The sequence below is a fragment of the Vulpes vulpes genome, chromosome 11 (genome assembly GCF_048418805.1).
Source record: "Vulpes vulpes isolate BD-2025 chromosome 11, VulVul3, whole genome shotgun sequence".
NCBI classification, from domain to species: Eukaryota; Metazoa; Chordata; class Mammalia; order Carnivora; family Canidae; genus Vulpes; species Vulpes vulpes.
This window is the reverse complement of record NC_132790.1, coordinates 30,168,741-30,194,750: the sequence shown is the minus strand read 5'-3', so window position 1 is coordinate 30,194,750 and position 26,010 is coordinate 30,168,741. Positions and strand designations below refer to the sequence as shown.

Genomic DNA, 26,010 nt, shown 5'->3' with positions numbered 1-26,010 from the left:
CTGAGGGCTTTGGCAAGGCCAGAGATTACTTGGCAGTGCTGTATGTCTGTTCAGGCCTCCCCACGTGTGCTCTGAGGCCCCTGCCCCTCATAAATATTGCTGGACCCAATGTGAAAGGCCCAGCTTTTCTTCTTGAATTTCTCCCTGCACACCAAAAGCTTTGTTCTCCCCACATCCTCTTCTCTCCCAGGTCCAACACCTGTGTCATTCTTCCAGGACAGCTCCTGGCCCCTGCCACATCAGGGTCTCTGAAACCCAGCTGGAGGACACACTTCCCCAGGGACCTCCCATCCAGGCTCTCTGCCACATGCACGTTTGCATTTTACTGTCACTTAGATTACAACTGTTTGTGGAAATTGCTTTCTTTCCACCAGGCCGCTCACTCCTCCCCTCTCAGGCTTTCTCTTCAATCCTTCTTTCTTCCCTGAAGGCTGGACTCAGGGAATATGGGTATCTCTCTGGTTCACATCCTCTCCCGCCTCCAACTTCCATCTACACCGTGGCTAGAACAGTGCTTTTCAAACTGTAGGTTGGCAACCCATCCCTAATCTGATTTCAGCAGAGTAGAATAAAATAGACAACATCAGGTTCTACCCCAGAGGACAGAGTAGGCATAGTTCCTGAAATTTTTGTTTTAGTTAGAAATCTGTAGATCTACGTGTACTCTGGATTGTGAAATGCATTTTTACTGTAGGTCAGAGAAAATGGAAAGTCATATGTAGACTTCATGTCTCTCCTTCCCTCCAGACTGTCTGGCCTAGCTCACTTCTACTTGACATGTTTGGGTCATTGTTTAGATGTGGCTCTCTCTGGGCAGTGTGCCTTTCTGATCCTCTCCCCACCTTTGGCTCCTCTGGCCTGGGTTAGAGGCCCCCATGGTCCTCCCCCTGCCTCTCTCCCTGCCTGACCTGCCCACGTTCTAAAGCTCAAGGGGTAGAAAGCTCATTTGTCTTATCTCCAGATGCCTCACACAAGGCTTAGCACAGCAGGGTGGGAACTTAGTGTTGAAGAGAAGAGGCAGTTGGGAGAAGGAGGCAAGGGGATGGAGGGATCGAGGAGGCCGGTGTGTTACCTCTGTGCATCTTCTGCTGCACTTAGGACAGAAAAGGTACTTAGCCATTACTTACTAAATTAATTAACCTTTGGTATGAGGTATACAATACCTTTCATGAGGTTTAAACATTTTCTTCTGATTCAAATCTAGGCCCTGACATTTGGAAGCCACGGGATCTAGAGCAAGTCACATAATCTCTTTAAGCTCATTATCTCATGTGTACAATAAGAGTAAATAAGAGAAAATATAAAAGAGGATATATCTAACCCACATAATTACTGGAGGGTTAGGAATAGCATGCACAAAATACCCAGCACATGAGTAGATGTTTGATAGTTGGTGGTGGTTTTATTATTATCTCTTTTCCTATCTGAGATCATACACTGATCACTATCACCACGCAGGTCCCCAGGCCTCCCCACATTCACGCACCTGTCCAGACCTTCCAGATCTATCTGAGCCCAGCTCCATGTAAAAGAAAAAAGCCTAAACTGTGGATTTTAGAGTCACCTACCACTTGTATGAACTTGCTCAACCATGATAAATGACTAGAGCTCTTAGGGAACTGTGTGGAAGGCACTGATCACAGGGCTCGGTGCACACGTGTCTTCCCCTCTCCTGTCTGGAGCCCACTCTCTTTCTCCATAGAGAGGCCAAGATGCCACCTATGTCTGCATAAAGAGAAAACTTGTAGAACTGCAGGTCCTTATCAAAGCACTTGTGGTTGACCCCTAAGGCTGATGCCCCTGAGAGAGAGCTCCCATTCTGCTCATGTCCAGGACAGTGACCAGCACAAGTCTGTCTGGAACAGATAAATTCCTCTTTGAAGGCACCTTCATGGTGCTTGGGTTTCCCCTGGAGAAGAGTTTCAACCAGCCACATCTCAAGAGCAGGCCAGGGTCTCACACAAGTTACAGGACTTGGTCAGAAATAACAACACATCAATGATGATGATGATGATGACACTGACAGTAGTCATTTTTCAAATTCCTTATGCGTATAGATCCAAGGTACATTATAGTTTATGAAGCATCTGACAAAGCCAACACCTAACTTTCCCAGAGCCCCATAGCCAGGAGGTAGCTGGAGAAGGACCATGGAGCTCATTCTGTCACTGTATGTTGTGGAGGGCTGTGGGAAGGAAGATCTGGAGATGGATGGATCCGGCTCTTGATCCACTTCTTGACTATGTGGTTTTAAGCCAGTTCTTTAATTCCTCTAAGCCTTGGGTTCTTTTTTTTTTTTTTTTTTAAGTTTATTTCTTCATGAGAGACACACACAGAGAGAGGCTGAGACATAGGCAAAGGGTGAAACAGGCCCCATGCAAGGAGCCTGATGTGGGACTCGATCCCGGGACTTCAGGATCATGCCCTGGGCCAAAGGCAGATGCTCAACCACTGAGCCACCCAGGCGTCCCAAGCCTCAGGTTCTTTATCATTAAGAGGGACCACTACAGAGTAGGATGGTGGGGACTAAATGAGATCACCTAACAAAAGCACTTCACCCTGTGCCTGGCCTGAGCCCCGAGGAAGTGGAAGCTAGGATTCTATTACTCTGATGATGATCACTGAAAGTCAACCAGATAGTAAAGGGTCAGGCTTCCCCAGGAAACAGGGTTCACTCCAGATGCTTTAAATGAACACACTTTAATGATGGGACAGAAGTGTGGACAGGTGAGGAGAGCCAACCAGGATGATGAGACACCCTGGTGTCTCTAGTGTTGGCAGGAAACAAGGACCTCCCCTCCCCCCGGCCTGGGCAAGTGAGGGCAGAGAAGGATATTGAAAGAGGCCTGGAAGAGGGGCCACCCAGTGTCAAATGAGTGGACAAAGGAGTATAAAGCAGGGAGAGAATGGGGAAGCAGCACTGCCACCTCTTGCCTCCACCCTACTGCCCTATCTCCCTCAGGTGCCTCCCTTAGGTGCGCCCTGTGAAGCCGGTATGTGGAGGCTCAGTGACAGTCAAGATTGAGGGTATCTGAGAAATGGCTGGCAGCTGTGAGGGATATAAATAGAGGGTGGGCATCTGGGAGAAGCAAGGTGCTCTGCAGGCAGCGTGAAGAAGCAGAGGAAGGCTCCAGAAGGTCGGGCTAATGGATTTAGGGGCAGTGGGGAACCCCTGGTCAGCAGGGTAAGGAGGGACTGAGATGTTTGTTTACACATGAACATGTGTGGGTGCCTCTGCTGCCCAGCCTGTGGAGGAGGGTCGTGGTGGATGGTGGATGGGTCTGAGCCAGGCTTTTCCCCAGCATGTCTCCATCCTCCTGCCAGGTCTCTGCGTCACTCTACTGCAGACCCTCACTCCGAGGGGAGCTCCTCTCCTCTGTTGCTTCTTGCATCCCAACCTCTTCCTCCTCTGTTAAATACCAGACCAAGTGTGAACCATGACCGACCTCCCATCTGTCAAAAAATATATACTATTTACTGAATTACTGTATTAAGCCTAAAATGGAAAAAATAAAAAGGGAATGGGAGCAAGGCACATGTTCTCCCTGCCTCTGCTTTGTGACAATTAAAGCCATGTTTTCAGAGCTGTGTTCTTAATAATTCCTAGTTACTAAGCCTTTGCCTTGAAGCCGGTGCCCACGGTCAATAGGCACACACTGATAAGAAGACATAGTCACCCACCAATTTAACAGCCTAAACTGTGTCTCGGCCTTATTAACATGTTTCTGAGGGGATGTTCCTTCTCCAATTATAACTGACACTGAGCTGGAGCCTTCTAAAGTGTGCCTTTTAAAAATAAAATGTGGGTTTTTTTCTGACAATAATAATGGCCGACATTTATTGAGCACCCATTAGGTATTAGAGACAGTATATATCGGGGACGTGTATTAACTCATTTAATCCTCAGAACAACAGTAAGAGGTTGGTACTGTCTTACAGATGAGGAAACTGAAGCACAGAGAGGTTAAATAACTTGTCCTGGGTCACACAGCTACTAAGTAACTAGAGGACACATCCTTCAAATGCAGACTTCCTTTGAAATTTTAAAAGAATGCATCGAAGCAATGCTTTCAATTCAATGTTAGATGTACCTAAATCAAACTACCAATATTTTATACCACCTAAGACTGATGAGAAGTAAAAAAGTAGCTGTCATAATTTTATTCATTCATTCATTCAGCACACGTTTCATGAGCTCTATGGATGCCAGGCCTGTCCTCAAGGAACTGCAGTCAAAAGGAGAGGCACACATGGATACAGATCATCCAGGTAGCTGGATGTACAATGATAACACGCACAAATGTAGAGACACCACAGAATTAAAGTCCAGGAAAGTTGCAAGTGGCTCAGTGAGAAGGAAGTGAGTTAGGCCAGATCAAAGAATAGCCTTCCACTTTAATCAGGAGCCTGGAATTTATCCTGAAGCCTCTACAGAGCTGCTACAGAGGCATAAGCAGGGCAGTGGCATGATCTGGGCTTAGGAAATTCATCTAGCACAGCCTCTAGAGTCAATATCATCTAGTGGTTGTATCCATGTGCCAAGTTCAACTCGTGGGTCAGGATGATGGCTCTACCACTCAAGAGTCAGGTACCCTTGGGCAGTATACTCAACTTCATAATTTCCTACCTGTAATTTGCACATAATTATAGTACCTGTATTATGGAATTAAGGTGGGGTTTAAAATATTATCATATATAATATTAGTGAAAGTAAGTGCTCAAGCATTAGCTACTAATAATAAAAGTATATTGGCTGTTATTGTGAAACCATTGTTAACATTATGAATTATTAGCCACTGGTATTAATGGCTAACATTACTTTAGTGCTTATTGTATATTCTATATTATCATCACCATTATTGTCATTTGGGGGAATGGGTCGGAGGTGAAAGGCCAGAGGGCACAGAGGCTGGGTGACAGTCACCAAACATCCTCATTCAAATTAGACCAGAAGAGTGTTTTGAGTCAAAAGCCAGTATTGAGACAATTTAGGGAGTTATAATAAGCCTTTTTAAAAAGTGAAAGAGAATGAAATAGGAAATATCAGAGTACATTGTTCATCATGCAATAATTTTGGTTTTGTGAATCTTCCATTTTACACACATAAACACACACATTCACATACATAAATATATGTATCCAGTCACAATGTCAGATGCTTTTTCAAATTATGGATTGCAGGCAAAAAGGTTTTACAGACCCTGGAGTAGAGAGTATTATCATCAGTCTTCCTTCCAGCCTTGCCCCTCAGGTGCTCAGAGGACTGACTGTCCTCTTGTCAGCTAGTGCCAGGAGGCTGAATGTTAAGAAGCCAGAGCTCAGAACCCTGGGTTTGGGCCCCAGTAAGATGATTTGATTTCTGTGTATCCTAAGTCAGGCTCCTTGTCCCAGAATTAACCTCTAAGGGTATTTGGAGAACTAGGTCCCAAAAAAATATCACCTACACATCTTGATTGGCTCTAATTGCAGCCGTAAGGCATTGTCAGTCTATTAATGTTGGCTTGGCTACTAATGCATCCTGTGGCCTTGGGCAGAAAACTGTGTGGTTCTGGGTCACCGTTGCCCCATGTATAAAATGGGAGTGAAAATAGTTGTCTTATATGCTCTATGGTTATTATGGGGCACCGATAAAATCACAATGTCTGCACGCTTTGAATATCATCAAAAACACGTAGAAGGGAGTCTATAGCTGATACTTGGGAGCCAGGATCAGGCCCAAAGATACCAAATGGTAACTTCAGACCACTCTTTGGCTGAGTAAAGTGATGCAGCTTTCCAGGTTAGGACATATGGACACATTTGAGTGGGCTAGAGAGCTCTTTAACGAGATGAACAGAGTTTCCAGTGGAACCAGGCTGAGACCTGCCCTGGAGAAGGCCTTTTGGGTCTTGAGAGAGAAGAGAAATAGACTAAGTATGACTATGGCCATACTTATGGTCATGCCTGAGTATGGTCGTTCATTTCACAAAGTCTTAAGGAGCCCCTACTCTGTGTCAGGCCTTATCCCAGTTGGGGACATGATGGAAACAAACACATGATTCCTGTGTAGAGGAATTATTGAAATCAATGTCCCCTGGTCTTTGTTGTCAAAGACTCGACACCCGTCACTGGAGGAGAGGCTGAGGCATCTCCATGGAGGATGGGCAGAGTAGCACAAAGGGATGGGAGTCATCACCAGAGGCCCGGGGTGCAAGTCCCCCTTTGCCAGTAACATCGGTGTGGCGGTCCAGCGGTGCCCTCCCCTCTCCAAGTCTGAAGTCCCGCGTCCACAGCTTGTAGGGCCGATCGAGGTCCGGGATGGACCCGGGGATGGCCTTTGCCTCCTGGGGCCTGAGCTCACGCCCTTTCTTTGGCTCCCCGGCTCCAGACCACTCGGCCCTGAGTGCCGCGAGGACCCTGTTCGTGGATGTGGAGGAGCGCGGGCCGGAGGCCATGGACGTGAAGGAGAGGAAGCCCTACCGCTCGCTGACCCGGCGCCGCGACGCCGAGCGCCGCTACACCAGCTCGTCCGCGGACAGCGAGGAGGGCAAGGCTCCGCAGAAGTCCTACAGCTCCAGCGAGACGCTCAAGGCCTATGACCAGGACGCCCGCCTGGCCTACGGCGGCCGCGTCAAGGACATGGTGCCGCAGGAGGCCGAGGAGTTCTGCCGCGCAGGTGAGGGCGGCCGGGCGGGGCCGGCAGGTGCATGCACCTGCGTGCGGCCGATGGGCGGGCAGGCGGGTCGCGCGGTCAACGCCAGGCTCGGCTACTTTGCCTCCTGGATCTGGTGCGAGCCTGCCTACAATCCACTCTTGGTTTGTTCATGTTCACGCGCACCCAGTCCATCGGCATAAAGAGGTGGTCAGGAGCTGGGCTGCCTGGGCTTGAGTTCAGAACCCCCGGCAGCTCTCCTCCGGCCTCAGTCCTCATCTGTGAGCTGGGCATGAGCGGCCCCCGCCCCGCTGAGCGGCGGGCTAAACAGGGGCGTGTTGTTAGTGGCGGGCATGCTAACATCAAGTGCACAGTAAGTCGGCTATTGTCATACATGCATCTATTTAACAAAAAAATCACCTTTGTTGCCTCAAGCATCGTCCTGACCTTGAGAGGAAGACTTTTGTTCCTGACATAGACCTAAACTCTTAGGAATTTGGAGAATATCCTGGTACCTGCCTCCCTCTCCCTCACTTCCTGCATACAGTAGTCAACCATCCTATTCGGAAATACCTTTCAAACCCGTCCCTCTTTTCATCCACTTTGCCGCTGTCCCCGTTCAGGCCACTGTCATCTCTCCTGGAGGGCCAACCACAGCCCTTTTTACCCAGTGCTGTCCCCTTTGGGCCATTCTGTGCACTGCAGCTAGAGTGCAGTTGGGAATGACTCCCTATTGCCCTCAATCTGAGCTCCTTAACCTGGCATAAGGGACTTTCCCTAAAGCCCTTTTTTCTTCCTGGACTAGTTCATCTCCTATCTCTCCACACTCTACCCATTGTGCTCCAGACCTGCAGACCTACTCCTCATCCCCTACCCTGGTGCTTCAGAGATTCCTAATTTTCTGCCTGCAGAGCGTGAGCCTTCTGTGATGCCTAATGGGTTCCCACCAATGGCTGATTCTGCACCACCTGCTCCCCTTCCACAGCCACGGTTAGCCAGGCAGGGTGCTGTGTAGTTGATCTATGTTTTGTCATTGTTAGTTAATCCTTACAACAGTGCCAAGCTGAATCATTTGCCCCATAACACAGGGGTAAGAGGAACTGGTCTCACACACACATACCCTCATAGAGGCAAACACCCACCCAGCTTCTCCCACAGGGCTGAGTCCACATGAGAGCTGACCTGTTAGTAAGGCTGCCTCTCAGGCTTGAGAGACGAAGGTCTTTAGCTCTTTTCCAGCTTGTGGTTATAGAGCTCAGACTGACAACCGACAGATTTGGATTTGAAGTCTGGATCTTCCATTTTTACTACCCTCAGCTCCTTCACCTGGACAATGGTATAACAGTAATGCCTCCTAATAGTAGGGTGGTCATGAGGATTAATGAAGATTATAAATAAAGCACTTGACACAGTGCCAGGCATGGAGCAGATGCTTCATAAATGCAGCCTACCACTAATTGCCATCTCAGTGAGGGGAAGGTAGAAATGATACCAAAGCTTTCTTCCAACTCTCTTCTGCCCATGCTTGATAGAGCTCAGCAAGCCCTGACTAACCCAGCGTGGCCTGCGTGCCACCCTAGCACATGAGTCTGCAGAGAGGTATCCTCTCTTGCCTTTCTAAAAAATAAGTATGAAGCATTCCCATCTCCTTGGCAGGCATGGCCATGGCAGTTTACAAAGTACTTCCCCTCCCATTACCTCCCTAGGTCCTTAAAGAAAATCTGTGAGGGTAGCAGATCATAGACTATCATCCCCATTTTAAAGACAAGATCCCTGAGGCTCAAGTGATTGCACCAGCCTAAGATTGTTCAACTAGACCTTGAGTGAGGTGGTATTTCAACCCATGTCCCAGGATCCTCAAGAAAGAGACCAAAAGGGCAGCAAGCAAACAGGTCATAAGGACTTCTCACATTTGGTGAAATAAGTCTTCTAAACTCACACTGCGGAAGGTTGGGCTGGCTCAAAGGGATCAGTGGGCCCTTAGAGTCAGCCCTCACCTTGGATTTCTCAGTCCTGAGATGTCTCAGCTCACTCACACTCATGCTAAGACTGGCTGCTTAAAAGGGCAGAGAGGGGGCAAGCTACATGGAAATTGATGCAGACCTCTCCTCTGAGCTCCCACCCTCTGCCTCTGTGACCGGGGCACCCTCCATGGACCTCCCCACTTTGGACTTCAATCCTTAATCATGGTTTTGGTTGCATCTCCCCCACTTGCCTGTGAAGTCAAGCACCATGCCCTACTCATGGCTGTTTGTCGGGAAAGGGCCACGGGCAGCCAGATTTGGGGTAAAAGTGGGTGCCACCTAATCATAAGGTTGTTTCCCAGATCAGTGGTCTAATTGGGATATGACCCTTGGTGCCTTTGTCTACCCCTTCTTTCTCAACCCCAAAACATGCATGGGAATATTAGAAATATGGGAGAAACTGTCCTTGAATAGACCCTAAATGAACAGGTGTCTCCTGGAGGCTATGTTTCCCACATTCCCTTTGTTACTCAAATATGAATCCCCAAGTGAACTCCCAGCACCCACCTCTTCCCTGACCTTAGTCCTAGACATCGCCAGACCTTTCTGAGCCCTCCAGACCTCTTGGCAACCCAGCTCTGGCTGCTGGGCTCCCTGGATTGCTCCAAAGCCTGTGGATTCCCGCCACAGACTCAGCCCCCTCTGGCATGAGGAGGCGGAAGGCAGAGCCCATCACCTGCATGAGGCCCACTTTTCTCTACCAGTCACCATCCTCAGTGTCATGCTCCAGGCTTGCCTGACCTGGCCTGAAAGGACCTTCTGGTCCCAGGGCAGCCATGGGCATCTCCTCAACTAGGCATCTGCCCTGCTCAGGAGGGCTGCTTTCTGGCTAGTCCTCCCTGAACTGGAGGAAGAGACCCAAGGCTCTATTGAACAGACATCTATTGAGCCCCTGCTTTGTCTTGGGCATAGGGATTTAGGAATGAGTATGGCATGGTCCCTGCCCCTCTTGAGATCATCAGCAGTGAAAAGATCTGTCCCTTCATTCTACCGTGCAGGATGACCTGGGCTAAGGACTCTCAGAGGGAGCTTGGATGCAAGAAGCAGTGGATCCCACACAGGGTGTAGGTATTGGGGGACTTCACAGGGAGGTGCCTTATAAGTTGGGCCTTAAGGGATGTGGAGGAGTTGGGCTGGTGGGTGACTGCCAGAGGAGCCATTTAGGGAGAGAGCCATGTGTGTGGAACATCATGTGAGCTCAAAAGACAACAGGGAATCCTGGGGCACAGGGTTGGGTTTCTGGTGGGGAGACCCTAACCAAGCTCACCCACGTTTCCTCCCAGGAGCCAACTTCACTCTGCGTGAGCTGGGGCTGGGAGAGGTGACGCCCCCCCATGGAACCCTGTACCGGACAGACATAGGCCTCCCGCACTGCGGCTACTCCATGGGGGCCAGCTCCGATGCCGACATGGAGGCCGACACCGTGCTGTCCCCTGAGCACCCTGTGCGGCTGTGGGGCCGGAGCACACGGTCGGGACGCAGTTCATGCCTGTCCAGCCGGGCCAACTCCAACCTCACGCTCACTGACACGGAGCACGAGAACACCGAGACCGGTGAGTGGCCCACCTGGCCTATGCCAGGTGCCTGGGTTTTGGGGCAGGGTTTTTCATTACAATATTGATTTTCTGCTCCATTGCTTGGGGCTCTGGTGAAGCTGGTGAGAAATTGCTTTGCTCTCAGTGGTCAGAAGTCAGAGCCTCTTGGAGAGTTACATAAAATACCCACCCGCTGGTGACACACCAGATGTTGGGTCGTTGTTGTTTGTTTTCAGATCGGGGTAGAGGGTGTGCCCTCTAAGGCACAGGGTTGTTCCTTGCAAGGTGCCTCTGCGTGGGGGAGCAGGGCTAACGGGTCCCCAGAAGCTTGCTTTCCATCCCGCCAGCCAGGTCTGGTCCTGCCTGAATCCTACTCAGTCTCTGGCCTCCAGGTGCTCCACATTCCTGGGCAGTCACCACTGTCCTATGCTGGTTAGACAATGGCCTTAAACAAAAACTTTTGGAGTAACTTAAAACTGGAGGGTTTGCTCCAGCTTTGCCCTGATCTCATCTGCAGAGCCAGGGACATGCAGTCTCTGGACTCTCTGTCCTTCTCTCACTTCTGCAGCCCTTCTTCCAAGGCCCCGGTGATGTTGTGGGAGAAACAGCTGGTTCACATGCCCCCTTTTTGAGGTGGAAGAAAGGGAACCTGCTTTCAGAATTTCCCACTTTCTTTTTGGGACCTTGTTGACAGATGTCTGGGTAAGAGGCAAGCTCCCTTCTCTGGTGCTACTCTCTGGGCAGCTTTGAGGATGCAGGTCAGGACCGAGGAGGCAGCTCCAGGGTCTGGCAGCCAAGTCTTGGGGAGGGTGCAGAGACCAGGGACAGCTTCTCTGCCCAGGGGAGGAGAGAGCTTTTGTTTCTCAGAAGTTTCCTGAGGGGGTCTGCTGGTGCTTCCTTACTGGAGTGAGAAGGGCAATGTGAGTGAAAAGTGACCCAAGCCAGACATCAGTGCCCCCTACAGGTTTCCTGCTCCAAATGCAGGATCCTAGTGACTTGTCCGGATTCCCCAGAATCAGGATGGGAACCAGGTCAGAGGTGAAGGCTTAGGCTGTTTAGTCTTTCAAAAGGATGCTCTAGCTGGGTTATGAACAACACAGTCCCAGATTTGGAGAAAGTCAGGAGACCAAGTTAAGGGCAGGGGCAGGGGCAGGTGGGAAATTTATTTCTTGAAAGAGTCAGGGGCAGCAGAGCTCCAAATATCCATTCGGCCACCAGAGCTTGGAGGTTTTCCTAGGGAGTCTGTGCACCAGTCTGAGGGGTGGGGGGAAATAGTGCCTGGATACTGGCGTGGCATTGTCCCCCTCCCTTGACTCCCAACCAGCCCTGTGAGGGGGCCAGTGACCTCAGCACCTGGAGGAGATCCCCCTCTGCAGTAAAAGCCATATGTACCCCTTCGTCTACCTTCCCACCAAGGCCCAAGCCAGCCAGCAGTCCCTTTTCCTGCCATTCCAACCATGCACAGATCTGATGTGTAAGGCCTGTACAGAGAAAATGGTGTCTGATTAGGAGGCAGGAAGCCTCAGTTCCATCACTGACCTGGAGTGTGGCGCTGGATAAGTTGGATCCTTTCTCTGGACCTCTGTTTCCTCATCTATAGCATAAGCAGTTCAAACTTAATCTGCATTTCCTATATCTGAGAATGTTCATAGTTATTAGGTTGGGGTGGGGCTGACAGCAGGAAAGTGCTCTGTGGTCAAATAATGTAGGAAACACCATGTTGAATGAATTTAAACCAATTTCTTTACTGCAGGCCTTCTCAGAGCCTTTAATCTATTAAAATGTGCCTGCTAATGGGTAAATCGAGGAGAGATAGATGCAGCATTCCCCCAGTGGATTTGAGCATGGAACCCTTTGTTCTCAGAGCATCTGATGGGTTCAGTGTTCTGATGAATACATTTGGGGAATAACTGAGCTGAAGAACCTGCAGGCCCTTCTGGATCTGGGCTTCTATGATTTGAAGCATTCAGATGAAAGTGCATGAGAAGAAAAGGAGAGTAGCACCATTAACAGTGAGCAGCAGGCCCGAAGCACAGTGCCAGTTCTTTAGTTCTAGCATCTCATCTCCCCGACACCCCCTTTGAAGTAGATTTTCTTACCCCCATCACACAGAATTAGGAAACTGTGCCCTGAGAGGTTAAGATCCCGCCAAAGTCACACAGCTAGCAAGACAGGATTTGAATTCGGGCCCACATGGCTCTAAAATCTTTATTCTTGTAGCCCTGGTGACACTGAATTTCTTCTGCAGCGGAATACTTAGGTTGTTTGTTCTTGGGAAGGCTGCTTGCCATGGTGACAAATGATCATTTTTCCATAAAGTCATGACAGAGTGAGGTGCATACCGCCCACGTTATTGTATATTCCCTGAGAGCTGAATTACAGCTGAATTAAGCCTCTGTTGGGTGATAATGGCACAGTCGAGGAGCCTGAAGAGCTTCGGCTTTGATAATGGGGACGAGAAATGGCTGCCTGCGTCCGCCTGGCCAGGCTGCCTTTTCCTTCTCATCGTCTGTTTTCAACACTGGCTGCCACCCGCACTTTACCCTTGCTGTCTTCAGGGAAGATGGGCAGGTGAAGGAGGTGGGCTGCTGAATCTAACAAAGATCCCCTGGCCTCCACAACCCTCCCAGGCCGGGACTCCCCAAGCCCAGATGCCCACAGGAGACCCAGATGCCTCCACGTGCTTGTCCACGTGCCCCTAAGTGGGATGCTACACTAAACATTTTGTGATACTTAGGTCTAAATAATGACAGTAAATCATCCCGACAGTGCCTGCACCAGAGGAATGTCTCCCTGTTATCTACTGATGAGGTTGACAGCACGCTGGTTCACACCACTGTCTCCCCAGCTTACGGCTGAGGGGCCTAGGAGGTAAAGATGGAAAGAGCTGGAGCCGGACCCTACACAGGGGTCTGGTTCTGTCCTGGCTACTCTCTCTCTCCCTTTTCCCTGCCTCTCTCATCTCCATCCCCCTCCCCTGCCCTCCTCTCTTTGTCCTGCATTCATCCCCAGCCCCAGTTCTCTTTCTTTGCTGAGGAGGCAGGCAGGTTTTGCCACCAGAACAGGGCTCTCTCGCACCAGGTGCATTAGCCAGCACCTTACTTTGTGGCCACTTTTGAGGAGTACCACGGAGCCATACAGAAGGCCCACCATGTGTCCAGCCACTGCTCATATGTGATTGCCTTTAATCCTCATGACAATGCCATGGCATTCCCATTTCCCAGGTGGATAAACAGAGGTTCCAAAAAGGTCAACTGACCTGGCATAGACTGGTCAAGTCAGTGACTATGACTGGTCAAGTCAGCAGGTCGGCACAGCTTGCGTTGAAAGTCAGATCTCTCCCATTCCAGAGTCCGAGCCCTTTGCACATCTCCATTTGCATCAGTAAGTGTTGGCCTTTCAACAGAGGCCACCAAAAATGTGTGACTAAGTTCTCCGAGATCCTCACCAAAGGTGAAATGCAAAGTAACCCCCAGCGACATCTAGCCACAGGAAGGAACATCCACTCTGCCTCTGCCTCCCGGCCCGGCCTTGCATTAGTCAATAGTAATTGTCAACAGTATTGATGGCGGTGGAGGCTTTTGCTGAGGTCACAGTGATGCCGCACGCAGCTGCCATCAATAATAACTTTTATGGGGTCCATTAAAGCCAATTTCTGCCCTTGAAGGTTAATGTCAGCAGCTTTTATGTCACTGCTTAATATCCAAAATAAATACAGAATTGACTGGGTAACATAAACACAAATCTTCTGCCCCAGGGCTGTCCGGCAGAGCCAGCCCCCAGGCCTCTCCTGCTGAAGTGGGCCCAGCAGCCCGGTGACAACCAGGAGAAGTTGGCATCGGGCCAGGCACACAGTTGGCATTCAATAAGTGCTTTTTAGAAAGCAAAGGTTATGATCTGAGCTCCATTCCCAACCCCTGGGTCTGGCTGACGCAGTGTCTCTGTTGTAGATTCCTATTGTGATTTGTTCCACATCTAGCCCAAGCTCCCTCAGCATGCCGGGCATAGTTCTACCATCAGGAGTCTAGAACAGCAGGGAGGTGGATCTATGGCAGATGTCCTTGGGTCTCCGTCTATAGTGGTGGGATAGCAGGCACTGCTGTGGGGTCGAAAGAGCATCAGTTATGGAGCCTAACGAGGAGACCTGGCCTCATATTCCTGGCGGAGCCGCGTCTGGCTCTGAAACCCTGGGCAAGTCCCTTTACCTCCCTAAGCCATAGTTCCCTCATTGCTGAAACAACATAGCAGTGGGTACCAGGGGCTGAGAGAGAGGGAAGTGGGGGGTGGGGGTTAGTGTTTAATGGATGCAGAGTTTCAGTTAGGGACGCTACAGAAGTTCTGCAGATGAATAGTGTTGACGGCGGCACAGCAACGTGAAAGCCCTTAATGCCGCTGAATTGTACATTTAGCACTGGTTTAAAGGGTTGTGCATGTTTTGCTACAGTAATTAAAAACAACAACAACACGGAAACAGCATATCATCTTCTTTCCTTGACATGTTGCTATGAGTCTAGGCTACAACATTTGCGAAGCATGTGGTCTGTGTTGGTCCTTAATTGATGCTAGCTATTAATAATTTTATAAGGAGCTATAGAATGACAGTAAAAGTAGCCATTGGCTTTACCCCAAGGGTGCCAAGGCTCATCCCTTTGTTCCACTCACGTTATATACCTAGGCTTCAAGGCCAAGTAGGATTTCACCAAGCATCAGGGATCTGAGCGAGGCATTCCCAGTGGAGGCAATTGCACAAGCCAAGGCTTAGAGGCATGTGAAGACACATGGTGGGTCCGGGAAACAGTGAGAATTTACTCTGTGCTTTAATCCCAGAGGCAAATTGAGAAATGCATCTAGAAAAGAAATGATGAAAGAGAATCACAGTTACCCCAAAATTGTCACACAGCCTAGGTGTCAAAAGGGAAATTATTGGTTAACCTAATTAGGCAGCCAAATTGCTTATTCAGAGTCAGAAGATTAGGTGAGCATCTCCAAAGCACAGTGAGAAAGAAGCTCATTACCAATTTAACTCAATTTATCCTCTACCCTCCCTGGCCCCATGCTCATGAGACTTGGTTTAAAAAATCTATAAGAATATCTATCATTAATTCCCTAAGTGGCCAGAGTACTGCAGCTACCCAGCCATTGTGTGTACAAGGCTCCATTTTCTAGGATAAGAAGCCTGGCTTCATTGGCCTGAGTAGAGATTGGACGTCTGCATTCAACTACTCTTCCGTTTTGTGAGCTGGCCTGCACTCCTTCCCAGGAATGCAGAGGAATTAGGGGATTAGACTCTCTGATTAGGCAGTAAAATGAGGGCTGTAAGGCCCTGAGTTCCAAAAAGGATTAGAAAGGGCCTACCAGAGAATCTGGAAGCTAGAAGCACCTTAGAGACAACAAGCCTATTGACTCGTAGCCTTTCCTCAATTTCCAGCTGAGGAAACAGATTAAGAGAGGCTGGGTGACTTGCTGAAGGTTGCACAGCTAGCAAATGGCAGTGCCAGGGTTTGAGTCCAGATCTGCCTCTCCCCAGTGCCGAGTATCTTTCTTGACCATTGTGCTCCATGGTTTGTTCTGTTTTATAGAAACATATTTGTATTAGTTCAATATGGACAAAATATATATGATCAGGGAGGCGATTCTAGCTGTTTCCAGAACATAAAGTTCTTTGTTGGTATTGGAAGCTTGCAGGAAAGAAACTGAATCCATAACCTGTTAGAACTGATTTGGAGCTGGAGGTCATACCAGGCCACTCTCTCAGATTGTGACATGCTGGATAAAATACATTTTTTTAAAAGATTTATTTATTTATTTGAGAGAGAGGGAGAGAATGCACATGTACAAGTGGGGTTGGGGGAGGGACAGAGGGAGAAGCAGACTCCCTGCTGAGCACAGAACCTGATGCAGGGCTTGATCCTAGGACCCAGAGACTATGACCTGAGCTGAAGGCAGATGTTTTACCAACTGAGCCACCCAGCTGCCCCAAGAAAAGACATTTAAAGTAGAGATCATAGAGTGTTGAGAGAAAAATTGCAACGAGAAGGTATTTGAGAAGGTTTAATGGAAGGAGTGCTGGCCCCTGGGCTTTGGAAAGGGGTGGAAAAGACTAACAGCAAAAAGGGAGAAGAAAGGGTGTTCTGTGTACACAAGGCGTGAAGGTGGACAAATAGAAGGTATGTCCCATGAGGCTTGAAGGTAGGGGTGTACCTGGGGGTATGGGGAGGCTGTGCTCAGAGGGAAGGCTGGAGAGTTAGCAGGATGTCCTGTCATTTACCGACTCTTTATTGAACACGTACCACATGCTAGGTACTAGTTTAGGTATTGGGGTTCCACCATGATCAAAACAGACAAAACTACCCACTCCTCAATGGGGAGACTGATGATCAACAAGTGTGAAAACTACATGATGCAGGGTGTTTCAAGATTATAAGTATTATGAAAAGGGGGATAGGGAATTCTAGGGGGAGAGGAAAGTTGCGGTTCTAAATATTGTGGCCAAACAAGGCTTCACTGAGAAGGTGACATTTGTGGTAGACATGGGAGGGAGTGGTGAAGATGTCTGGAAGAAAGGTGATTCTGGTAGGAGGAAAAATAGGTTCAAGAGCCTTGAGGCAGAAGTGTTTCTGACTTGTTTGAGAAGTGACGATGAAACCAGTATGGCTGGAGTGGAGGAGGAGGTCAAAGAGGTGACATGGGGCGAGGCCGTTGCATGGCCAACCACAGGAGTGTCCTGAGCTGATGCATGACAGGCTCTGACTAATGCTAGCACAGGAGCATTTTGGAAAAGCTATGTTGAGAGCAGACTCAGGTGGGCTATGTCAAAGTAGGAGACTCTTTCTATGATCCAGGAGAAAGGGAGTGGGGCTCAGACAAAGAGGAAGCATGGAAGCTGTGAAGATGGGATCTGGGCCTGGAGAACGGAACAAGCCACTTCTTCCCTGATCCACCCAGGGCCTTGTAGCAGTGGGGAACACCTCCAGACTCAGGTCCTGTGACCAAGATGGGGCTCCTTACTCTCAGGGAAGGGCCACATTTGATCCTTCCTCTAGCCTTACAGCTCCTTTGGCCCAGCTGCAGGGTCCTTGAGCTCTGGCCTGTCCCACACCACATCCCAGGCTCTCTCATGGTCTTGGTCATGAACCACACCCCTTATTCATCCCTCATACCGCACCCCAACCTGCTGCTGACCATCCCAGTCTCTTACCTTGCTGCCAGGCTCCCACTCCCAGCCTTGCCTTGCCTCCCACATGAGACTCTTGGCACCATCTTTTTTTGTTAATAATCTTGGCTTTCCTTCAGATGTAATTTCAGCCCTCCCTTCTGCTCAGTTGCCTCAAACTGACGCGAGGCCTCCTCCCCCTAGCACCACACCTGCTAGAATTGCTTGTGATCTGGAAGCCAGTATCCAACAGCCACGAACACTGTTGTTCTTGGGAGTTCCTTGTTAGAGGATTTTAAGAAGCCCTGGCCCAGTTAAAACGTGCCCCAATCCACTCCCCACAGCTGTGCTCTGTTGCTCTCCCTGGTGGGGAGAACATGCTAATACAAGAGTGCCTTGCTTCTGACTGGGGAAGAGGTAAAGAGAGATAGGGAGATTCAAAGCTATGCTAAATTAAGATAGATTGCATTCTCGAAACTAGGTTAGGACCTGCTGTGTGCACAGAGGTTCAGCAAACCACAGTTTTGCTTTCAATTTGAGCCAACATGATTTTCAATTCAATGGAAGCAATGATGTGCACAGTGACATACCTCCTACCAGAAGATGTTTCCCAGGCATCTTTTTTTCCCATCTGTAAGTTAAGCTTTGTCCAGGGAGAATGGCTCAAGGAGTAATTGGTGGTGGGAAAAGAGCTCCCTGCCCATGGGAGCCTCGTTCCAGTGCCAGGATGTGTGGGATCCAGGGACAAATCCGGTTTCAATCTTAGGTTCTGTCACCAGTCCCAGTATGAACCTTGAACAAGTCACTTCTCCCCTCTGAGCATTAGTTTCCCCATCAGCTAGATGGGAATTTTGGAATCTCAGGCAGCAAGATAACTTGGAAGGGGAACAGACTTTAGAGTTGAACTTGGAATCTCAGCTTAGCCACTCAGCGGTTGGATGGTTTTGAGCGACCTACTAAATAAATCTCACAGAGTCTTGGTTTCTTCCTCTGCAGCATGGGAACCAATAGGTGCCTAGCTCCTAAAGTTACAACACATCTGCAAGGTGACTGTGCACACGCAAGAATCAGCAGTGTTTTCCAAATTGTGGGTCAGGATTAATCCTTAATAAAGGCTGTGGCTCAGTACCATCATTTAGGGTAATAATAACAAAGAGAACAGAGAGGAACAGAATAGAGTTCCTAACACATAGGTAGGTAGGTTGTTTTGTAAATTTTTTTTATTTTATTTTTTTATGGATGAGGTTTTTTTTAAAAAAAATTCTGCTTTACACACAGCATCTGTACGAGGTCATCACATACAATGTTTTTCTTATGGAAGAGTTCAATTAGAAAAAATATGTTTAAAAGAAGGTACTTAGCTGGGAGCAGGACCTTGTGCATGCCAGTTCACTCCTTCAGGAACCCCTCAGCTTGAAGATTCCATAATTTATGATGTCATAGTCTTGTCCAAAAACTGTTGACATTGTATTTGAGAGGGCCCCCTTACTGAGAATGAATATAGATTTGGCAGGGCCTCATGATTCAGTTGGGCTCTGGGATCAGATCGACTTGCCCAGTGTCACATAGCTCATATAATAGGAGAGCTGGCATCCCTGGTCTGTAGATCTCAGCCATCTCTCCTATGACAATGGCCAGTGGGGTGGCTACTACTCCCTAGGGTTGCTGTGAGCTGTGAGGACAGCAGGAAGAGCTGACTTAGAAAGTTACAGAGGGGCTGGAAGAGTCATCCCGAGATTCACATAATCAGCTGAATCTCTGCTCAGCACATAGGCAAAGGCAGGAGGAACCCAGGCAGATGTCCATGGGTACCGCAGGCAACTAGCATATCGAGTGAAATTTGGCTTCCCTCAACTCATGGATCCTTATTACAATTTTTTTAAAAAAATTTTATTTATTTGTTTATGAGAGACACAGAGAGAGAGGCAGAGACATGGGCAGAGGGAGAAGCAGGCTCCCTGCAGGGAGCCTGATGGCAGGACTTGATCCCTAGACTGGGATCACGCCCTGAGCCAAAGGCAGACGCTCAACTGCTGAGCCACCCAGGTGTCCCCCTTATTACAAATTTAATTACACACTAATCAAGCCAGGCAGATTGACCACAGTATAGAGATGGCTTTCTTTCTTTTGACTTTAGGCTGGAGAGAAACATGTGGAACCAAGTATGAGGAAGGGCTCCTGGGAGATCATACGGGACTGATCGATGAAACATAGTGCAGAGAGATGAAGGGTGGTTACTCGTAGGATGCAGAACCAATCTCTGTGCAAACCCCACAATGACAGGTCTCAGAGAAGGCCAGCCCCTCCCCCAAACACTTCCCAAAGCGACAGACCCAACTGCTTCTGATGATAGGGAGCAGCAATAGTGAAAAAAAGAGCATTAAACTAGCAGTCAGAAGCCTCAGATCTGATACCCAGCTGTGTAGACTGTTCAAGAAATAGCAGAAGGGGGATGCCTGGGTGGCTCAGCGGCTGAGCATCTGCCTTCAGCTCAGGGTGTGATCCCGGAGTCCTGGGATTGAGTCCCACATTGGACTCTCCGCAGAGAGCCTGCCTCTCCCTCTGCCTGTGTCTCTGCCTCTCTCTCTCTGTCTATAATGAATAAATAAATAAAATCTTAAAAAAAAAAAAAGAAAAGCAATAGCAAAAGGTTTGACATGTCTAAGCCAGTGGGGATTAGGAGGACATGAAGCCAGAGAGAAAAGCTACCATCCAACATGGCCAAGGATAGTTCAAAACTGCTGGTTCAAGACCTCAGCCTTTCTCCTAAAGATCGGAAGGAACCACAAAAAAGGTTTACACAAGAAGAGGTCAAAGGGGGTCAATTGCCTCTGACACCACTGTGGATGGAATGGTGTCTCTCCCAAAATTCGTGTGTTGAGGCTCTAACCCCTAATATGAGGCTATTTGGAAATGGGGCTTTGGGGAGGTAATTAGGTTTAGATGAGGTCATGAAGGTGGGACCCTTGTAATGGGATGAGTGCCTTCATAGGAAGAGAGAGACCTTGCTCTCTCCTTGCACGTGCACTGAGGAAAATCCATGTGAGTACAGGGCAAGAAGGCAGCCATCTGCAAGACAGGAGGAGAGTCCTCACCAGAACCTAACCATGCTGGCACCCTCTAGAACTGTCAGAAAATACATTTCTGTTGTTGAAGACACCCAGTCTGTGGTATTTTGTGCTGGCAGCCAAAGCTGACTAAGACAGGCTTCAAAAGCTTAAGTGACTTCCCACCCGAGAAATCACAAAGTTGATACCTAACACAGGGCTATCGAATTCAAAGTTCTTACCCCGGCCCATTGTGTCATGGAGACAGGAATGCAAAACTATTCAGGTGAATAACTGCCGATGATTTTGTGAGTTAAAAAGGTGCCAATATGCAAGACCACCCCCCCCCCCCCAAAAAAAAGCAAAGCAGAAACAAAACCCTTGGTGATTCACTTATAAACACAAACTGTGGAGCCAGACCGCCTAAGTTTGGGCACCAGCACTTTGACTTACTAGCTGTGTCACCCTGTGGTATACAAGCAAGCTTTGAATCTCTCCATGCCTCAGTGTCCTCACCTGCACAATGGGCATAATTCTCTTGTCCAGTTCGTAGAGGGATTAGGAGAATTAAATGAGCTCAGAGAGTTAAAGTGCTTGGAATAGTGCCTGGTGCACAGAAAGGGCAGTATAAACTTACACTGTTGCTGTTATTCATTGTACAGCACCTCAGGATTTACAGGGTGTTTTCACATTTTGTTGAACATTTGCAATAGCCTTGGAGGCAGATATCTGTCTCCTAGTTGTTTTGGAATCACTCTGAGATCACAGGGCTGGGAAGTGGTGGGATGGAATCCAGTCCCAGGCCCCTCTGACCCCACACCCACACACTGCCCTCTGTAACTGTGACTGGTGGCTGCTCAGCCTGACTCTTTCTGCCAAAGATGACTCCCCAGCTACCAGGGCCTGATTTTCGTCAGGCCAGTTTCTCCCAGGCTGTACTGTGAGAAGGATCTCAGCCCAGGCTATCTGTTCAGGAAGAAATTTGCCTCTGATAAGGAGGCAAACCCTTTATGTTCCAAACACTGAAGAGGACTTTCCTCTCCACTACCACTCAGCTGCCTGGCTCCTGAGTTTTCTGTGCTCAGCTTTGTAGGACCTTAGCTACAAAACAAATTGCTTTTCTGAATGTGACTCCAAAAAGGAAATAATTGTACAGAACAAACCAGGTTTGAAGTGTGGTATAAACAAAGGGAGATTGTTTGCCATTCTAGCTGCTTGGAAGAATGGAAGGGGAAGCGAGAGGGGCCATCATGGGGGTGAAGTGGGCTGTGAAAATGCAGAGGGAACTCTTCGATAGGAACCAAATAGACTAAGCCAGAAGGTAGACAACACATTAGAAGTGAGGCGCCCCAGGCATCTCTCTGCTCCTGTAGCCTCACTCAGCAGCAAAGAGTTTGCTCAAGTCCAGAGGACTTACCCTTCTTTTTATGTGCATCCACGACTTTCAATCATTTATTGCCTCAGCACTACAGTTAGCAGTGCTAAAAGATGCATTTTATTTGGAAAAATTATTGTGTCATTTTTTCCCCCAGTAGATTTAAAAAGCTCTTCAAAAGTCTGCTGTGGCACTGGGCCATTATTATTCACATTTAGGGAATGTATAATAGCTCACAGTGTCCTTTAATATCCAACATGTCATAAATTATCACATTATCTCCCTGGTCACCTGAGCCCACACCCTGACTTTGAACCCTGACAGTGGACCTTCGAACTTGGAGCCCATGTGCGGGGGTGTGGGGGTGGGCAGTGCCTGAAGCTCAATGAGTCACTAGAAGGACTCACAGGGCTCAGCATATAGTGGGACGCATGGCTAAGATTTATTATAGCAGACAGATACAAAGCAAACCAAGAAAGGCAAAAGGTACTGGGGGTGAAGTCCACAGGAAACCAGACACAAGCTTCCAAGTGTCCTCTCCTGGCAGAGTCACACAGGATGGGCCTGGCTCCCCCAGCAATGAGTGGTAATGACCTGCAAAGCAAAGTCTTCCCAGAAGCTCAAGAGACACCCTGTGCCCAAAGATTTTATCAGAGAGCTGGTCACATAGGAACCTTCTGCCTAACTCATGCCCAGATTCCAGCCTCTCAGAAGGAAAATAGCCATTATTTATCTATGTCTAGGCACCGTAAAGCTACTCTTATCATTGAGGGAAGGTTCGATGTCAGGTAAGGACCTGTTTACCAGCCATGTTCCCAGATGCCAGCCAAGGGCCAGCCTTGCCTGCAGATCTTTCTAAGGTGGCGGTCTCAGTCCTTTGCGTTAACTACTGCTTGAACCACATGTACCCCCTCTTGTGTAACTCATGGGTCACCCTAGCAGACCACCCAGTGTGGACTTCTCAGGGCAGCTTTGTAGCCCTTCGCTCTTTCTCTTTCATGTAATAGCTCTCAGAGTGAGATTATACACTTTATGAAACTTTGCTTGATGAATAAAGTTCACTGATAGGGCAATGAAGAAGAGAAAATGAATTGATGGCATAAGGAGCATGTTTCAGTGCTCTCACAGTGGGGCGGGGGGCAGAGCTACTTGGTCTACAGCTGGTCGGATGAACTGGGGGCTGGGGGAGGGAGGTTGTGAAGCTGTGTGCACGCCTGTTCACATGCAGCAGCACAGGCTGGGCAGTGTGCTGGTACAGCGAGAATGCTGTGGGGAAGCCAGCGTGGGCTTGGGCCCCAGGGGCTCATGGTGTAAGGAAGAGCCACATGTACCTAGGCAGTATTCTGCAGAGTGTTATGTGAGGGCTGTGAATGACACTGGGTGGCCAACAGAAGAAACCTGTCCCGGAATACAATGATTCCCAGGACCCCCTGCCACCTGACAGTATCCAATCAGGAACAGTGCTCCACCTCCTTGAACCCACCCCCAGATCACCTAACACAGGCCAAACCCTGTACATCCCTTCTAACACCCTGTACTCAGGCACCTGATGGCTCCCCATGGTGTGCATTTGCCCAACTGCAAAGAGTCAAGAAACTCCACCCAACTACAGGGGAGTTTTTGTCAGTCTTTGGCTCGATGGCATTAAAGATATTTTGATGTTTCCCTGCCCTAGTAGAGAGGCTGACTTAGAGTCTAGAATACTGTCAGGTGGCAGGTTGCCTGGGTGTCTTTTTTTTTTTTTTTTTTTTTTTTTTTTAAATTTTTTTTTTTTTTTTTTTTTTTTTTTTTTATTTATTTATGATAGTCACAGAGAGAGAGAGAGAGAGGCAGAGACACAGGCAGAGGGAGAAGCAGGCTCCATGCACCAGGAGCCCGACGTGGGATTCGATCCCGGGTCTCCAGGATCGCGCCCTGGGCCAAAGGCAAGCGCCAAACCACTGCGCCACCCAGGGATCCCTGCCTGGGTGTCTTAAATCTTACGTAGAAGCCAGAATGAATGAAGTCAAGTCAAGTCATAACTGCAAAAGAAGCAGAAGTCACTTGTGTTATTCAGGACAGGGGGATGCCCAGTCATTTTGTGGTTTGGACAATCCTCTGTTTTTGTTGGAGTTTCACTCATGAAACACACAAGAGTGGCCTGGCCTTTGACTTACTCCATTACAGTCAAAGCCCCCATCCAAAGTGGGTATGTGAAATTGTTTATATTCAACAGGAGAAAGCCACACCACCTAGTTCTGAGTGCCAGGCCAGCTCCTGGCTGTCAGGGACTGCTTTTCACTTTCTCATCCCAAACCAAAAGACCAAGGGAACGGACCCACCATACCAGAATGGCAGCTTGCTTTGACGGCCTTCGGTGACCTGTGCTGGGGATAAATTTCAGCATCCCAGGAAGATAATAATGAAAATTAGTTATTTAATAATAAGCACTATTATATTAAGAAAGTACTATTAAATACTTGTTTAAAAATATATGCTCAACAAATAATACCAGTTCTTTACGGAGTATTTTTTATTGGACTTTACCGCATGAGCCTCTTTACATACCCATGTCACCCTCGGAATATCTCTGCAAGGTTGGTATTTGGTTTCTGGAAGATAAGGAAATAGAGGCTCAGACAGGTAAAGTGGCTTCCCTGAGGACACCTAGGTAAGAAGTGGTGGAATCTGAATTCAAACATGCATCTGCTGACTCTGAAACCTGTGCTTTCCCCTGCCCCAGGCCTCTGGCATTTACAGAGATGACTTTCCAACCTGTGACCGAGACTGGTCCTAGTCCAAAGAGCATGACAACTCTGGGACTAATCTGAAGCATGTTCACAGACAGGCAGGGTGGGAGGGTGGGGGAATCAAGACCACAGAATGTACAGGCCGCCCACACCCAGGCCCCGGCAGAGTGCGGTAGTTTCTGGGAGCTGTTGTTTTGCGGCTCCAGCAAAGTGAGCTCATCTTGGCATCCCCCAAGAAGGATGGTGAGCTGGATCTATTTTTTATTCTTGCACAATTAGCTAATTAATATGAAAAGAGCTGCCCAATATTGATTAACTTCGTATTTCACCACAATGATGTCTTAATGAAACTCAGTATCTATAGCTCAAAATCTGGGGCAGAAGTTTTAAGTAGGAATGATGTTTAACCTTGCCATCCCCTTCAGAGGTTCAGCATTGTTTAATTGGGGCAGGGAGACAAATTTGAAGACCTGTTGAAGTTTGTCCGTCCGGAGGCCTTATTTTTCTTTCAGTGGTCCATTTTGTATTTATCTAGCAACCTTTTCACAGATCTGTGTAGCTCCAGGCAAGACCATGGTTCGTTGATCTATTTCAGTATAATTAGCACCTGGCACATGAGCTTGTGTAAATAAGGATAGCTTAGAACTAGTTCATACAGCCTCCTCTGAATGATCACGCCTGCGTTTTGGAATACTAGACTGAGGCCCAGAAAAGCAAACAGGAGAAGGCTCTAACACTTATCCTAGGGCTGCTATAACAAAGCACTAGAAACCGGGGGCCTTAAAACAATAGAAATGTATTGCCTCACAGTTCTGGAGGCTAGAGGTCTGAAATCAAGGTACTGACAGAGCCACTTTCCTCCTGAAATGTGGGGAGGAATCTCTTCCTAGTTTCTGATGGGTTGCTGGCAACCATTGGCATCCCTTGGCATGCAGCTGCAGGATTGCAATCTCTGTATCTCTGATACATGGTGTTCTCTCTAGATGTCTGCTTTCACATAGCTGTTTTCATATAAGAATACCAGTCATGGTGAATTAGAGGCCCAGCCAAACCATCCTAAGGCCTCATCTTAACTCGTGATATCTGTAATGACCCTGTTTCCAAATAAGGTCGCATTCTGAAGTGCTAGGATTTAGGACTTTGTCTTAGTCTCTTCCAGCTGCCATCACAAAATACTATAGACCGGATGGCTCACACAAATGCTCACATATTTCTGGAGGCTGGGAAGTCCAAGACCAAGGCGCCAGCAGATCCAGTATCTTATTAGAGCTAGTTTCCTAGTTCATAGATGTTGGCTACCTTCTTGCTGTGTCCTCACATGGTAGAGGGGTGAGGGAGCTCTCTGGGGTTGATTTTATAAGGGCCTTAATTCCATTCATGAGGGCTGCTGACCTCATTATCTCCCAAGGGCCCCACCCCCTTAAACCATCACACTGAAGGTTAGAACTCCAACAAATGAATTTTAGGAGGATTCAAACATTCAGTTTATAGCAGGCTTCAATTTATCTTGTTATGG

The 26,010-nt window shown here is 48.3% G+C and overlaps 1 protein-coding gene across 12 annotated transcripts in view; it reads left to right on the top strand.

The window, feature by feature from the left end:
• The window catches only part of TENM4 (teneurin transmembrane protein 4), a 2,793,707-nt gene that overhangs the window by 2,409,770 nt on the left and 357,927 nt on the right, over positions 1–26,010 (top strand). For all 12 annotated transcript variants that reach the window (XM_072726015.1, XM_072726027.1, XM_072726024.1 and 9 more), the window contains 2 exons: positions 6,368–6,655; positions 9,939–10,208. In XM_072726015.1, the coding sequence (XP_072582116.1) occupies positions 6,368–6,655; positions 9,939–10,208 (558 nt within the window). The remainder of the gene's footprint in view (positions 1–6,367; positions 6,656–9,938; positions 10,209–26,010) is intronic.